General features: G+C 23.6%; 2 protein-coding genes across 4 annotated transcripts in view; one reads left to right on the top strand and one right to left on the bottom strand.

Annotated features, from left to right (window-relative positions):
* The window catches only part of LOC126903522 (alkaline phosphatase-like), a 111,994-nt gene that overhangs the window by 52,399 nt on the left and 42,799 nt on the right, over positions 1–16,796 (bottom strand). Inside the window, exon 1 of one of the 3 annotated variants that reach the window (XM_050681698.1) lies at positions 16,277–16,515. The exons of the other annotated variants lie outside the window; for them this stretch is intronic. Within the exon in view, the coding sequence (XP_050537655.1) occupies positions 16,277–16,306 (30 nt within the window). The 5' untranslated portion in view covers positions 16,307–16,515. Of the gene's footprint in view, positions 1–16,276; positions 16,516–16,796 lie in introns of those variants that run through there. 3 annotated transcript variants of the gene reach the window in all.
* LOC126903523 (protein takeout-like) lies at positions 6,681–9,371 on the top strand. Its single transcript, XM_050681699.1, has 4 exons — positions 6,681–6,905; positions 8,214–8,600; positions 8,682–8,837; positions 8,908–9,371. The coding sequence occupies exons 1-4, from the start codon at positions 6,824–6,826 to the stop codon at positions 9,057–9,059; spliced, it is 777 nt and encodes a 258-aa protein (XP_050537656.1). The 5' UTR covers positions 6,681–6,823; the 3' UTR covers positions 9,060–9,371.

Below are 16,796 nucleotides of genomic sequence, written 5' to 3'. Positions count from 1 at the left end.
TTGCCCTATAAAAAAAATTAATGTACCAAATGAAAAACTTGGCTGAGAATTTTAAGTGTATTAGGATTGATATAAAATTTAATATTAGTAATTTATGTTGTCATTGAAATTAATAATTTAATTATAGCTCAACTTTGATGAAAATGTTTAAAATGATTTTAACTATTAAAAATAACTTTTTAATTTATTTATTTTAGTTTTGTTTATTTATTTTTATCAAGACCCAAATAATGGTTAATGTTTTTTGTAAAAGTAATTTTAAATATAATCTTATAACTTGCTTTAAAATTTTGTCTAATATATTTCGTTGATTGACAACTTGATTTTCGACCAGATATTTTAACTTTGTATTTTAATTAGTTTCAAAATTTATGCGAACTTAGAAATATAAACATAACTCTCAACATTTTTAAGTATTATATTTAATAAACATGAATTGTGTATTATATGCAATTAAGTGTATAATAATTTTTTGGGTTGGCACAATATCTATTAACCGTTTTAAATGTAGACCAAAAAGATTATGACTAAATCTTTATTTTAATTTATATTATACAATTTTATAATTCTTATACATTTAGACGTTATTTAATGAAAGTTTTTTTTTAATTTTTTCCAAAGCTCACATTCGTTAATTTAATAGATAATTTTATGAGAATTTTTGGGTTAATGGGTGTTTAAAACACGATATAATTGGTGTTAATTGAAAAACATGTGTAAATCTCAAAATTTTGTAAAAATTGTCGTTTTTATGTTATAATTACTTTTCCATCATAGTTATATATAAATTAAGTTTATCTATGTTTCAAGAAAAGACGTATATTTTTATGCTGAACATGGTGGAGTATTTAGATTCTATTTACCTTCATTATTTGTTCAATTATTTAACTAATTACAAAGTAATGGTTATAAATAAGATTTTAAATAATTTAAAATAATATAATTTAAATTAATAAATAGTAATCACAATTATAATTTTGTGAAAAATTTCCATTAAAAATAAAACTATTTTTCTTTATTGTATCAAAAATATTGAAAATAATATTTGGGTTTTATTCAAGAATGTAGTTGGAATTTTTTAAAAAATAACAAAAATGAAGATTAAGTAGCTATTGTAAATTGTATGCTAAAATCTATAGTATCTTGAGTTGTAATATGAGAATTAAACTCCATTATCTTTACTAACATTTAGATAACTTTGATAACGTAAATGAAGGTAAGGGGAAAGATTTTATTAGGATATAAAACAGATGGATTAACGTTAGACCGAAAATTTATTCATACAATTGTAATTATGATTATAATTTGTTAACTCTTATTTTGTAACCTTTCCTTAAATTATAAAAAAATGTCTATAACTTATCGATTTTATTAACTAATGAACATAGATATAGAATAAGTATAAATTAAAGTAAAATAACGGGCGCGATAAATACCTGTTGGGTGGGTTGATTAGGAGTGTTGTGAAAAAAGGTAATATTTAAAATTTTTACTTCTCCAGCGGAATGTATAAACGCTGCATAAAATATTTTTACATAATAATTGACAATCTTTTCTTATACTAAACTTAGATTTAAAATTTGGAAACTATATTCTAAATTCATTATGATTTAGATATATCATTCAGTAAATATCTAAAAACACATTCCACTATTTTACGATAGCCACTCTCAAGAGTATTTAAGTAATAATTTATATAGAGATTTATTACAGGTGACATTTTAAGCCTAAATAATTTTTTTAATATCTAAACATATTTTAAGAAGAATTAAGTAAAATTATATATTGTTTATGACTTAAGTAATGTAAATGTTTAGTAAATAACAGTGAATTTTTTTTTTTTTTTTTGTGAATTATTCACATAATAAAAATTATATTGTAACTTATGTTATTTGTTATACATAATGGTACAGATATAACTGACAAATCCTATAAATATTGATATAATTAACATTTCGTTATAATTATACGCATTCTTAAACTACGTTAAAATAACATAAAATATTTTATTTATTTGTTTTTAATAATAAAAATAATTGGAACTTGAAATTTATTTTAAATTTTAAAATTGGTATTTTTGAACACTATTATTACAAAAAATGAACGAACCGATAATAATTTTATAGCATGCAATTATTGAGCTACAAGTATTTCAACGCATAGTTTAGGGGAGGTATACAGCGCGGGTGGATACAGCTTGTACTGTTGTATATTTATGACTCACACCGGTGTACGTGCACTCAGCCCACGTTCCATACCAATTTCACGTATTAAAATGTTTGTAACCTGATAATTACTCGATTTGAAATTTGTATTAACTCATTAACGTTTTTTTGTAAGAAAAAGGGTCAAAAATGGCTATTATAAAATTCTAAAATAATTAAAACTTTGTTTAATAATTAAAAATATAGAGAGGGTTTGTGATTATTTTTAACATCAGATATTTCAAAACTACGTTCCTTATATAGGACTATTATTTTTATCATAACTCACTCAATTATTCGCAGAATAAAAGTAATTTTGAAATTTTTTTTGGTTACCTTTAGCTGGATATTATTCTTAAGTTATTAGCTATGTAATACTTCTTTTGTTCATCTCTTATGTCTTATAAGGGTTTAAACTTTGTTTTTTTAAATGGGATCACATATTTTGATTTTAATAAAATATTTGAAGTATTATTTTAAAAATAAATAGTACTAGATTTAAACTCTAAAGTTTTAAATTTTTGAGTTAATATACATGTATAATATTTGAAGAATTACAAATACAAGTAGCTAATTGCATTTTTATGACGTCGCTATTACAGATACGCACCGTTTATTGACAACTATGACTTTATCGACAGATATGTTTTCTGTATTGCCAGTTGGTGTATTTATAAATGTTAATTCACAACACTATTCCTTACTACCATACTATAAGCATATATTTTGATAGTCATAATTGACAATAAACGCTACGTATTTGTGAATAGCGACGTCGTAAAAAAGCAATTAGCTACCTATATTTGTAATCCCTCGTGTATTATACATGTATATTAACTCAAAAATTCGAAACTTTATAGTTTTATAAAGTAAACGAATGAAGTTATGCTAAAAATTTAAATACCATTTATTATTAAAATAAAAGTTCAAACATTTTATTAAATTCAAAATATGTGTTACCATTTGAAAAAATGAAGTTGACGCCTTCACATGACACAAGACATGAACTTTAAAAATATTACATAGCTAATAATTAGCTAAAGTTGACCAAAAAAAAAATTTTAATTTTTTTTTATTCTTTGAGTAATTGAATGAGTAATGATAAAAATATCATCTTACAGTCCGGGCTTAAAAATATTCACAACTTCTAAAATAATAATTCAAAAGCTGTAATTGATCAATCATTTACTTAATTAGATGACTTTTTTGTAAAAAAAGCTTATGAGTGCTGATTAAAATAAAATTAAAAGCATAATAAATGATGAATAAAATAATATTTTTTACTGTTCAATTTGCAAATTACATGATGTATTTTTATTAAATTCCGCGTATTTTAATTTATTTTGGCAAATGTAATACTCATAACTAATCAACAAAAAAATCTTAAATTCGTTTTAATATCTTTTCTTTTTATTTATCAGAAAATTTATTTACAATCTATACAACAAGTACATTAAGCAAATTTGATGACAGTTATTATATACATGGCAATAAAATTGACGTTTATGGAAAGTCACTCATAGGAAGTTAAAAAAAAAAAAAATAATAATAACATAATTTTTTTTTTTAATTTCTAAAGTAGTTAAGTGTTTCATGTAGAAGAATCAGAACAATTTAAGTTCATTTTCAATTTTTATGATTTGGGATCTTAAATCATTCAATATTTGTTAGATTTACATAATACTATGATAAAATATCATAATAAATATAATAACTACTAAATAAATTTATTTATTTTTAATAAAACATTTTATAGTTTACTATGACATATTTTGTAAAATATATAATGATTAAATTCATAACAGTGTTTATTTCATATCAGACACTAATATTTCATGCTGTCTGTAATTCGACAATAAGTAATGACTAATATACTCAATGAGTATTACTCATATATTAAAATATCATAAATCAGTTCAGTATTTAATATATGTGCGTACTTATTAAAATCTACGAAGCAAATATGGCTAAAAAAAATTTACTGTAACAGACATTATTTAGAATTATAACAAACACTAGCGAAAATCGACCATAACTCAAAAAAAAAGTGTAACGCTGAGACTTAATTTGTTTACTCATATTCGAACGGCAGTGCAAAGACAAATGTAAAAATAGGTTTAATTTCACTATAAAATTTACAAGTATACTTTATCAAGATTTTTAATAAAACGTGCACTAGCAGATATAAACTAGAAATCATATTTTAAATATAAAATAATATATATATTAAAGTGAACTAATTTTTCAAATGCATTTGTGATTTATTTCAGATATACTTGACTATACAATCGTTTGAAAGTAAATAAAAGTTCTTGTATAGTAAATTATTAGAATAATCAGTTAATTTATCTCTGAATTCCTAATAAAATTCAATTTGAAATAATTAGAAATTAATATGAGATTAATGGTACGAGAATCCAAAATTTATCAAATCTTTCTTAAAAAAAAAAATAAAATAAAATGACTTTAGGATTTAAACATTAATAGTTAGAAACAATAATTTTAAAATTATATTTCATTAATAAAAATCATTTTTATAACAATAACTTATATGATATACTAGCTTTTTGATGTCCGGATACTAAAATATTTGCATCCCCTACCATATTATTTTTTAGGCGGGGAAAGTTTTTAAAATAGTGGAAAAATAAAATTAAAAATAAAAATAAAAGTGGAAAAATACCACGCTAGGTTCCAGCCTTCTTAATTTGTCCAAAATTTAAACTAAAAAAGAACATTGTATTTATATAAGATCAGTGATTATTTTCTAAAGTTGACATGTCAAATTTAGCAACTCTTCAGGAGTAAAAAAACAAATATAATATTTCTATAGCATATATTACAATGAAACATTTTTGAAGTGCAAAAAACACTGCTGTTAAAATGACACTTCATTTTCCAAAAAGTCTATAAATAACAATATTTATCATATTTATAATCTAAAATTAGATTTTTATGAGGTTTCATCTTTTGAAGACAAGCTACACAAATATATTTCGCAAACTATGAAATTGAAACAAATTAGTTTTATTATTATTTTGACAATAATTAATAAGGTGTTATTTACTACAGTCAAATCATATAGTCTTAGAGAAAAAATTCAAATTAAAACAATTGTTTCTAGATAAAAGGAATGTGTTGCTTTTCCTATTAATTTAACTATACATTTAACTCTAAACGGAATTAAATTTCATTAAGTTCATCATTTATAAATGGGTAGTTTTGAAACAATTGTTTACATAAAGTTGTTTTCCGGACAATCTTTACTTGAAATTGATCAGCTCTCTTAAGTGTTTTTAACGTTGATTACAAAGTATTTATTAATTAAAAATATTTGAAAAAAAAAAAATTCAAAGTTAAAATGAATTTTTTAGGTCATTTTAACTTTAACAAATTGCAATTAAAAAAATATGTTGAAATGCCAGCACGGATAAAAGAGAAACCGCAAGAGCGAGTTTTCAGAGATCATATTGAATAAAGTAATGATTTATATTACTTAGTTCGATCATGTTTAAATGATGAATTTACTTTGTTATTTAAATACTGACATAAAAGTTGAGCTCCTTTTAGCTTTGATGCGAAGCTAAAAAGGTATTGGTTTTACTATGTGTTTTTTTTTTTGTGTCTGTTACCACTTTTTCTCAGCTTTCACCGAACCGATTTATTTCAACGATACGTCAAAATATCACAAATTGTGTCTAGTTGAAGACATTACCCTCAAAAATAGAAAACATTTCCCTCATTTCCCGTAAATGGGGGAAATCTCAAAAAAAGTTACAAATTTAAAAATCGCTAATTTTCGACATTTTTAAAATTTTTTTACTACTAACTTTTTTAAAAATTATCAAATTAATATAATTTTTTTTTATAGATGCATGATGTCCTTACCTATTATTTGATATATTTTTTTTTATAAATTTGACCCTTTACCTGCCCACAGGGGGAGATTTAAAATTTTTCACAGAAAATTAACTTTTGAAAGTGATCCAGAAAGTTTGAAATTTTTATATATATCTTAAATTAAAGCAAATGTAATATACTTTATTATGGAAAAAAAAATTTTGGACTTTATTTTGTCTTCACGGTGAAAATAGTTACCAAATGATATTTTCGTGTTAAAATTCTCGATTTTATATTTTTAACTTTATATTTCTATAACTTTTTGAAAAATGTATGGACTAATACAATTTTTTATGATATATACTATTTATATACTTTTTTCATTCGACATCCGGATTTACTGACACTTTTATATATATCTTAAATTAAATATTTAATATTTAATAAATTAATATAATATTCATATAAAATTTAATATTTTATTCATATAAAAAACCCCTCATTTTCTTTTTTAGACTTATTTTTGATAAACCTATTTAAGTATTTTCATAAAGATGGCGTTGTTTGATAAAACCAGTTTTTGGAGATATCCTAGTAAACCTTGTGACTGAGTATAAAAGGAAATCAAACACGATGGTGGGGTATCACATATTCTACGGATTCAGTTACATTGGTAATTACGTTAAATCTGTGGAAATTATTCCATAAATTTATCAGTTAGTTCCAATTTTTTGACCAAAAATCGATTTAATTTTTAAATAATTTTTCAAAATAAAAATATGGCGAAATCGTTGTTGGTCTATAATGTGTTATTTTGTGTCTTAATTAACTTTGCTATTGCTGCTCCTCCTTCAACAAAAAGTAAGTTTACTTTATTCAATATTTAAGTATACGATTTTGAAAACAATTTACCGTTGCTTTATATTAAAAATAATAAAAATTAAAAAATATAAAGGTACAATTGTTTTAGAGATAAAAACTGATTAATTATTATGTTTAGTTGGACAATCTTAAGAAATAATATTTTTTTTATAAATGCCACAATGTATATATATATATTGTAGCATAATTCAATACACTTTATATTTTACATTTATGAAAATTTTACTAATATTTTTAAAGAGATAATAAATAAAAAAAATATTATTTATAAAAGTCATATTATAGATAATTTGAAAAAATTTCTTTCTTAAAAAGTTTAAAATCGTAAGTTAACATTATTTACTGAAACATCTAATTAATCAGACTAAATTTTTTGTTAGCATTGTTTAAGAAATCTAATTTTTTGAATTTTAACTCTGACACCAGACTTCAATTTTTTTTGTGTAGCTTATAATATATCTTACGTTGCTGAAATTACAAAAAAAATTTTTCCATAAAAATTTATAGATATAATTTGAATTATTTTTATAAACAATCAAATTAATTTTTAACAATCAAATTTACTAATGTGTCACGTTAATGTCATAATATTAGATTAAGGCATTTATATTAATCTATAATAATATAACTATTTTGAATAATTTAAATTTCCTCTCAAGTTTTCAATTGTCGTTATTTAGTACTTGCAAATAATAACAATACTACTTTATAATTTTGATACCCAATAAAAAGTTGTATTGTTCAACAAGTTTGATTTGAAACATAATACATTTTATTAAAATACTTTTGATATTTATTTCTGAATAATAATTAAAATAAACCTAATCTAAATCTAGAGTGTATTCTATAAAAATAGTAAAAACTATTTTTCTTTATCTAGCATGATAATCACGTCGCTGATTCAAAATTAAATAGAACTCACACGAATAAAATTAATAAATAAATGAAACATAAAAATAAACCGCAATGAAAAATCATACAAAATATTTCGTTAAAAAAAATAAAATTTAAGAAAAATTTACTAGTTATTTAAAATTACTTAGTTACCAGTACATAATTATACATAATATTTTTATACAATCATACTCTAGGTAAGGATAATATTATTTTATTAATAATAAATAGTTATTAAAAATTATAGAGTAAAAAATTAATTCTTACGATATTAATTGTTATTTTACCTAAATATTTCTTGCTATAGAAATAATTTTGTCACTTAAAAGTTAAATTAATAAAATTTTTCATGCTATTAATTTTGAAACCAATAAATAATTATTCATTTTATAGAACTTGTATTTAATTTGTGCAAAAAAAGTGATCCAAACTTCGATCAATGCTTCAAAAATTCTTTGCAATCTGTCATTCCGGATTTGGATAAAGGTTATTCAAAACTTAGGATTCCACCACTTGAACCGTTTCAATTTCCTTCATTAGAAATTGCCGAAGGAAAAGGATCTAATAAGGCTGTCAGCATCGATTTAAAAATGAAAGATGTTAAAATTCATGGAATTTCTAGTATTTTTATTGACTCATTAAAAGTTGACTTAGATAATTACAAATTAACCGCAAAAGTTAGTTTTAAAAAACCTATTGAAATAATTAGTCAGTATACCATCAATGGTAAAATACTCGTTTTGCCAATCGTTGGTACTGGCCCTTGCAAAATTGTCCTTAGTAAGTATTTTACGTTGTTACTTTTTATTAAAATTTAAAAAATGCTATTGAATTATCTTAATGTTTTTTTTATGTTTATAGAAGAACCTAGATTAGAATTGAATGATTTAACTGCCACTCCCTATGAAAAACATGGTAAAACTTTTATTAAGTTTCCAAAAATCAATTTAAAAATAGTAGATATTAAATATTTAACTATAAACTTTGAAAATCTTTTTAATGGCGACAAGCAATTAGGTAAGCTTTTATTAAAACATTATACATATTTTGATTTATTTATGATAATTTTTTTATTTTTTCGATTCAGGCAACAATATGAACAAAGTTTTGAATGAAAATTGGCCTGTACTGTTAGAGGAACTTAAATCAGCTTTCGAAGAAGCCATTGGAGCTATTATTCAAGATGTCCTCAATAAAACGTTGCAAACAGTTCCTTACGCTGATATAGCTATTCAATAATATATTTTTCATACTTGTTTTAAATGGTAAGCTTCTAAAGCAAACTTTGTTATAGTTAAATTATTCTCGTTTTACCAGAAATATATTTTAAAATAACTTGTAAAGTGTGTCAGAAATGTGATCGACGGAAACAAGATATTCTATGCTATAGCTTAATAATTGCTAGAGTATTGTTTATTGTTTTAGTGTATTTATTTTTGTATTAATATTGAAAATATTGGTGACTCGTAGTTGATTGTTTATTTAATGTTAAGTAACTTAGCTACAATGTTCAAAATATTTACAAAAGAATAAATTCAAATATTGATTAAATTATAATTTAATTATTTGACATTCACCTATACTTTCATTTTCCAACTTAAGTAAAAGTGGAAATTTTTTTCTTAATTATAATATTCTCTTTGAAAAATATAACGATCGGTTAAAGAATAAAATTTAATAGATAATCAAATTATTATCTATTAATTTTTATTTTAGCATATATAACACTTAAGATAATAATAAGTTTTGACTATCTATAAAAAATATTATCTAAAAACTTGTGATTTTAATAAAATGTAGAATAATAACTTATTTTTTGTATAATCATTCCATTTTCATTGACATTAACACAAATGAAAAAAAAAGCTTTATATTTTTTCATTCATTATAAATGAATACAGATATATTGAAATTTTGGAATTTTTTTTAGTAGAAAATGCTAAAATATGACTATAAATTTATTCTGTGATAATACACACTTGATTTTATATTATTTTATATAATTACCATTTATTAAGTATTTATTATGCCTATCTTTGATGCCTAATGAAGTTTTTCAAATTGACTTTTCGAAACCATTCCGAAAAATTTAGTTCTTAGTTTTGGATATTACATTATGCCCAATATTGTTATAAACTTTATTTTCACCTCGTGGCTTTTAACTGGTTGCAAATAATAGGAATATTTTAGGGAAGAAACAGTATATTAATGCCGTGGAATTTCGAGATTATGATACCTTTTTGCAAAAAAAAAAAAAAAAAGAGGTGATCAGAGAGAACTACATTATAAGAGTTACAATGCTAATTTCTTGCTGTACAAATTGGTTTTAATTGAACTGTAACAACGTGGAAAGATATTTATATAATCTATATATCCTAAAAATTTCTTCAAAATAAATATTTTATTAAAATAAAGCATTTGAATCCTTACTTCTTGATTTACTTTTGTAAATTTAATATTCAGTTTAAACTAAAAGAATTTTGAAAAAATATTCTAATTATGGAAATATTTTTTTAAGAAATTAAAATATGTTGGTATTATTTGATACATTATTTTTATATGACCTACTTTAAGAAAAATAAATATTTTAAACTAAATAATTTTACAAAATAACTAAGGATTATATTACAAATTTGTAATAAAATTTAATTTAAAAACTAGAACTGTTTGTTTGGTTAATTTAAATATTAAGGATATTAGTACAATTTATCATCAAAGATACAATTTTCATTAACGTAAAAATAATTTTAATCCATATAAAATATAATTGTATTATGAATAATTTACAGACGAACTATATCCTACCATAATTACTTTATTCGTGTTTAATTATTACTACTAGAATTTAACACATTTCTTTGTAACTTAATGAGTAATATCAGTTTTATACAACTGTTAGGTTATATTGTTTAAAGAAACATCTCAATTATTTAAAAATTTTGTTAATACAAAAAGATATCAGACGTCAAAAGTTTTTTGAATTTGAGAACCTCATACATAAATAGTTAAATTATACTTACACATATACAATGTATATTATACATTATGCAAGTATAATTATATAGCAAGTATAATATAATTTTAAATTGATTTCATATACAAGGTAGCTATTTTAGATTTAGTTATTAGTGAGGTGGACATAATGTCCATGCACTCAGACCTATTGGTCCATTGTGCACGCCTCATACCAAATTGTCTTAATTCGGTTTACATATCAAAGTGTTATCACCAAAATGTTATTACATTATACCTATCATTTTATAAGAGTGGACCATGAAGTCACCCACTGTGGATGGCCAAAGAGTCCTGTCTTTCTGGCGAAATTAAGTATCTCTCCGAGTATTAGATTTTAATATATTCTTATTCAGGAAAAGGTTTACTCAAGTAGTTTTATCTTAGTGTGGACAAGGCTTCACATTTGCACATTATGTGAAATGAATCTTCCTCTTCTACTCTACACTTCCTGCACAATGGTAATTCCGATACCACCATTGCGTAAAGATGTTTCAGCAATGTCAGTAGAACAGCCAAAGTGCTTATTTGATGTCTAGTCATGCTATTAAGATCACCCAGCTGTAGATCGGTTGTCTTGATAAACATTTTAGATTGAGTTTCTCAGGTCTAAGTTTTAGACCCTCGATTTTTTCATCTACTGCTCCCAGTTGATCTTACGGCTACTGGTCTGTATTTGTTGACGTTGCTGTCTCTTTGCTAGTAGACAGATCATCAAGTGTCCCGTTGTTCGCATTGAGACTTTCAAGTTCGACGATTGTTATGCAAAGAGCCGCCAGTTCACGTTAGGTTGTCCGTAGGATCCCTATTCGTCCTAAATTCGTTAAATAAAAGTTCATCACAGCAGAGATCCATACTGTGATAAGACTGTATACTCTATGGTGCGCAAGGTGCCATAGAGAACCCCAATGGTCCTTTACTTTTCGGCTAACTACCCCGTGACAAGTTAGTAAGTCTTTCACTTGGTATGGCTAGGTTAGGGGACCTATTTACTGTTAGCAAGCAGGTATGCCCAGGCCTACCGGTCCCAACTAACCAGAGTCATGACCGCCTCCTAGCAGTGGTACGTGTTGCCACCTCCACTGAATTAAATAAGGTCCGTCATATACAAGGTAAAAAGTATTTCAATCTACAAACAATTAATTTACTAAAAAATATGAAAATCACTAAGAAGAAACCATTTATAAAAATGATAACATGTTTTTATTAATTGATATAAGTAAATTTTAGTTTAAAATGATGAAATATAAAACAAATTTTAAAATATATTACTTTTTAGTTAGTTTATTAACTTGAAGGCTAATCAATTGGGATTTTGTATTATTTCTTCAGACTAAAAAATAAGCCGGCAAAAATCAGTTGAAAGTAACAGAGCATAACTAATCTGTATAATTTGAAATAAATTAAAAGGACAAAATACTCAATCATTTTATTACTAAATTCATTAGTATTAAAATTAGTATAATTTTGTAGTTCAATTTAGTTGATATCAATTAAAATTTCGAATACTAGTGTTACAACATCTCAAATATTTACGTTAAATACTCAATTATCTGAACTTCGAAATTTTTTAAAAAAAAGTTAAGATATTCTACTGGATAATTAAGTCCAATTAGACACTGGTTCCTTTAATTTTAAAAATCAGTAATTTAAAAATTTATAAATATCAAAATCTCTTTTTAAGTAATTTTATCGAAAACTATTAAAAAATATATTTAATGATCAAAATTATGTTTACTATAAGCTCTCCTTAAAAAATGTCGAATTGCCTTTTTAAGTACAAAAATATACCTAATCCAACTAAACAAAATTATGTTTCTTATATTAATTTTACTATAATATAAAAGGAATAATTGATAAAATGAAGTTTATACTAATTCCTTTCTCTATTCTTTTTTATTTCTAATATAAGAGGAATACAATAGCAGTATCAAGTTTCAAAAATCAATTGTTTTAAATACTACATGTTCATGTGTAATATATAAAAGATGTTCTCTTTCATGTTTATGAAAACTATTACAATGGATAAATCTTTCAAAACTATTCCCACCAATCAATAAGAATAGTAACTAAAAAACAATAAAATTTAACGGGTGAGACAAAATAAAATAGATGATTCTATATTATTTAACTATAAATTAATTTTCGTAAGATACTTTGGCGGAAACTAAAATCAAAACACTTATTAAGCTTATAATTTTATTATTTTTTAAAATATTATACAAAAATAAAAGTAAAATATTTAAAGGTATGTTACCTTTAATTAGAATATAAAACATATAATATCTTTTTTAAATATGCACCATTGTTAAAAAATATATTATACTAATATTTAATAATGTTGAAAAATTATATTTTGTAGTTAAAATACCTCAAGGGAAAATTTTTATTTTATTAATATTATATTGTAAGCTAAATAATTAGTTTTCTTAGACTTTAGGAAGTAAAATTAGTTTATTTTCTTTTAAGTTCATAAAAGTCTGACAAATACATTCATATAAAATATTTATATAAAAACAAAGATTATTTTTAGATAGTATTAGCTTCGATGTGAAGCTGAGAAGGTATTAATTTTACTATGATGTGTTTTTTTGTGTCTGTTACCACTATTATGATAGTGATTTTAACTATTAGTTATAACTGTCAGATATCATCTATACTGGACTCAACTATGTTACGTCTCCACTGTGCTGGTTTTTATTTATTTTTCTATTTTGTAGTCAAATAGTCTTTTGGTCTACCCCTTATCTCATAAAGGGGTATTACTTATTTTTTTTTATTAACACCGTGATATTGATACCACGTTGTATTTTTATAATAAATAGTATATATTAGAAATGAAGGTTGAAGGAAGACGAGATAGAAGAAGACCAAAAAAGAGATGGAAAGGTGTTATTGAATGCGATATGAGGACATCTGATGTGAGCGTAGAGGATGTGGGAGATCGTGTCAAGTGGAAGTTTAGGATAAGGGTGACCGACCCCAAGTAGTTGGGATTAAGGCGAGGAAAAAGAAGAAGAAGAGTATTTATTATAGACATTTATTTGATTCGTTGTTATTTCTGAATCGTCAAACGGACACAATTCATGATGTCATAGAAGTTTTCCGAACATTTTTTTACAGGTTGTGCTCAAGATGCTCAACGAGGACAAAGGAATTTTATTTTTTAACTTTCTCTGTCCCCCCTTTTCCACTAAAAAACAAAAATGATTAAGTAAATAATTTTTTACGAAGGTAATACATTTAAATAAAGTGTGAAAGTAAAAATATTGTTATCAAATTTTATTTTCTATAAATATTTATTTGTACAGATATAATAAAAATATTTTTTATATTTAACTATAAATTAAAGTCATCAAAGACAGTGGAGATCCAGAATTTTAGATCTCACTGTTCACTTCGATGATACTTCGATAATTGTCGATCTTGAGTACACCAAAATAAATAATATTAAAAGTAAAGTCATATTTTAGGATAACTATTTATTTTACTGAAAAATAATATGAGAGGGTGTTAACAGTTAAAAAAAAATCAAAAAACGGTCTACTGGATATAATAAATTCCGGCTGACTTGACAGTCTTACATGAGAGGTGTTTGGCAAAATGAAAGGTTGAAAAGATGGGAAATACAAATAAGGGGTGACACTTCGATAAAACAAAATGACTATAGCAAAAAATCTTTAGCTGTTGTGGTGGTATAAACTATGGTGACAAAACAAAAACATTTGACTAGGGTAAAACATCTATAACTACTTAGATAGTTTAATGAATTAAAAATAAATTAATTTTATCTCTTAGAAAAATATTTAAGCATAAAAAATTAACATAATTTTATTAAAAAATTTCAAGTTAAGCAATTTAGCTCAATGAACTTACATTTTATGGGTTTTCCTTAACTATATATAAATATAATCGTCAAAAAAATATTAGGATAATAGGTAAACAATTATATTTCGTATCATTATTTTTTTTTAATTTGTTCATGCACATTATATTATGTGTTTAATATTATTTAATAAATACTATGTTAATTACTAAGTTTTATTAGTATATTAATAAAATCATTTATAGTCCCTAATTCAGTTACTGCCCAAATCGGGAGAATTATGCATTAGATAATGCATATGAACTTATTGGTAGTTTTCCAATAATAATAATCATTATATTTACTTACAATTCATCTAGTTCTACCTTAGTACAATAAACCATAATTTAGTTATATATTATATTACTACAAGATGTCAAAAATAATAATACATTGAAGCACACTACAATATCTTATTTTGTTGCTTTTAATTAATAAAATTCAGTACTTTATTATAATAAGTAAAATATTAAGTCTTAAAAAAAAATAAAACTATGATAATATTATTTAAACGCAGTCTATAAAAAATAATTTCAATTACACTTGAAAGTTTGCTTATCTTACATGATAATAAATATTCAATGTATTTTAGTACGTAATAAGGGATTTCCCAGAATTTTTAATTTTTTTTTTATATGAATAATTAACACGATGGAAATACCATAGCTTGTATTGTTGATTTTCATTGAAAAAAAAACTTTTTTATTTATAACAAGATAAAAAATTAATTTGCATTCGATGTAATGTTTATAACTTAATGTATGAAATAATTATATAAAATTGTATAATTTGTTATAATTAATAATTGTATAAAATTTAATATAATATTTTCCACTTTTTAATAAAAAACGAAATCGATGATACATGTTTTTGTATAAGTTTAAATAATTTTTTCAGTTATTCACCATACTCTTCTTAGGTTTTAAGATAAACAATTCTAAAGATTTACCTAAGGTATTTGAGAAAATAGATTAGTAGGGAACAAAACGTACCATTTTAGTTTTTGTATACGAACCTCTTTAGGACAAACTATGTAACTAACGAATACAATTGTTTGAATTTTGTGAGATTACGGAAAAAACAATAGTAATTGGAGCCAGTAACTTTGAGAGTTATGTATATAATATCCTTCTGTTCTCAATTCTAAGTTTATATTACTCGCATATTGGAGAAAGAACACATAAATATCCTCTTTAGACTTTTTTACCTAATAATAAATTCTAATATAACTTAAAAATATCTAGCCTTTACATCTAGTCTATATTAAAATCTTAATGACTTACGAAATACTGTCTATTACTGGCTAAATACTGGTAAAAGTTATTATTGACCAGTCAAAAATACATTTTTTCTTTTCAGAAATTTTAGGTATTCCAATGAAATGGTAATTGTTTTTTTACACATAAAAAGATTGGTTTGACTACAATTTGTTAACATTAGAAGCAAATTATAGTTTTCTGTGTTAGACAATAATAAAACTTATACGAGTATTCATATAAATAAATAAACATATTCATTTTTAGTTGCTATATAGTATGTGAATGAGCTGTGTATGATTAGTAGTTGTTTAATTTCTGACCTTAATTCCGTGGCATTTAGTCGTGTTCATTGGTTTAGGAGTTCGAATATAGTTGATATTCTTGCGCGATTGTTCACTGATTTCTCAAACAAAGTTCATTAATATTTCCATTTGATTCATCATGAAATTCATATTGTTACTTTTTAATTTTTCTCTAATTATATTAGAGAAAAGAAGAAAAATTTGTTCATAGAAAAACATAACCAAATTACCAATATTATTTCTTATCACACTTCCGATGCATGGTGACACCACAAATCAAACATAAAAATCCCATCCGCTATTGTAGCCCATTATAATACTTGTCTTACTTTACAATATCTTATCTAAACTTTACCATTACACCAAATACTTAATTAATATAACAAATAATTCTATTATCTCTCTTTTCTCCTTAAAACTATAATAAATTTTTCATTTAAAAAATATTAACGTTATAACGATCTGAAATATTTACCTTTTTGAATATTTTTTAAGAGCTTGAAAATAAAGACGAAATTATTTTATGAACACGACCAAA

The sequence above is a fragment of the Daktulosphaira vitifoliae genome, unplaced genomic scaffold (genome assembly GCF_025091365.1).
Source record: "Daktulosphaira vitifoliae isolate Bord-2020 unplaced genomic scaffold, ASM2509136v1 Scaffold_4, whole genome shotgun sequence".
NCBI lineage: Eukaryota > Metazoa > Arthropoda > Insecta > Hemiptera > Phylloxeridae > Daktulosphaira > Daktulosphaira vitifoliae.
This window is presented reverse-complemented; position numbering and strand designations above follow the sequence as displayed.

What these genes read in the sequence shown, in the direction of transcription:
- LOC126903523 (XM_050681699.1), top strand. Translation starts at nt 6,824, where the DNA reads ATGGCGAAATCGTTGTTGGTCTATAATGTGTTATTTTGTGTCTTAATT. An exon ending in CCCTTGCAAAATTGTCCTTA is followed by an intron (nt 8,601 to 8,681) that starts GTAAGTATTTTA and finishes TTATGTTTATAG; the next exon opens with AAGAACCTAGATTAGAATTG. An exon ending in TAATGGCGACAAGCAATTAG is followed by an intron (nt 8,838 to 8,907) that starts GTAAGCTTTTAT and finishes TTTTCGATTCAG; the next exon opens with GCAACAATATGAACAAAGTT.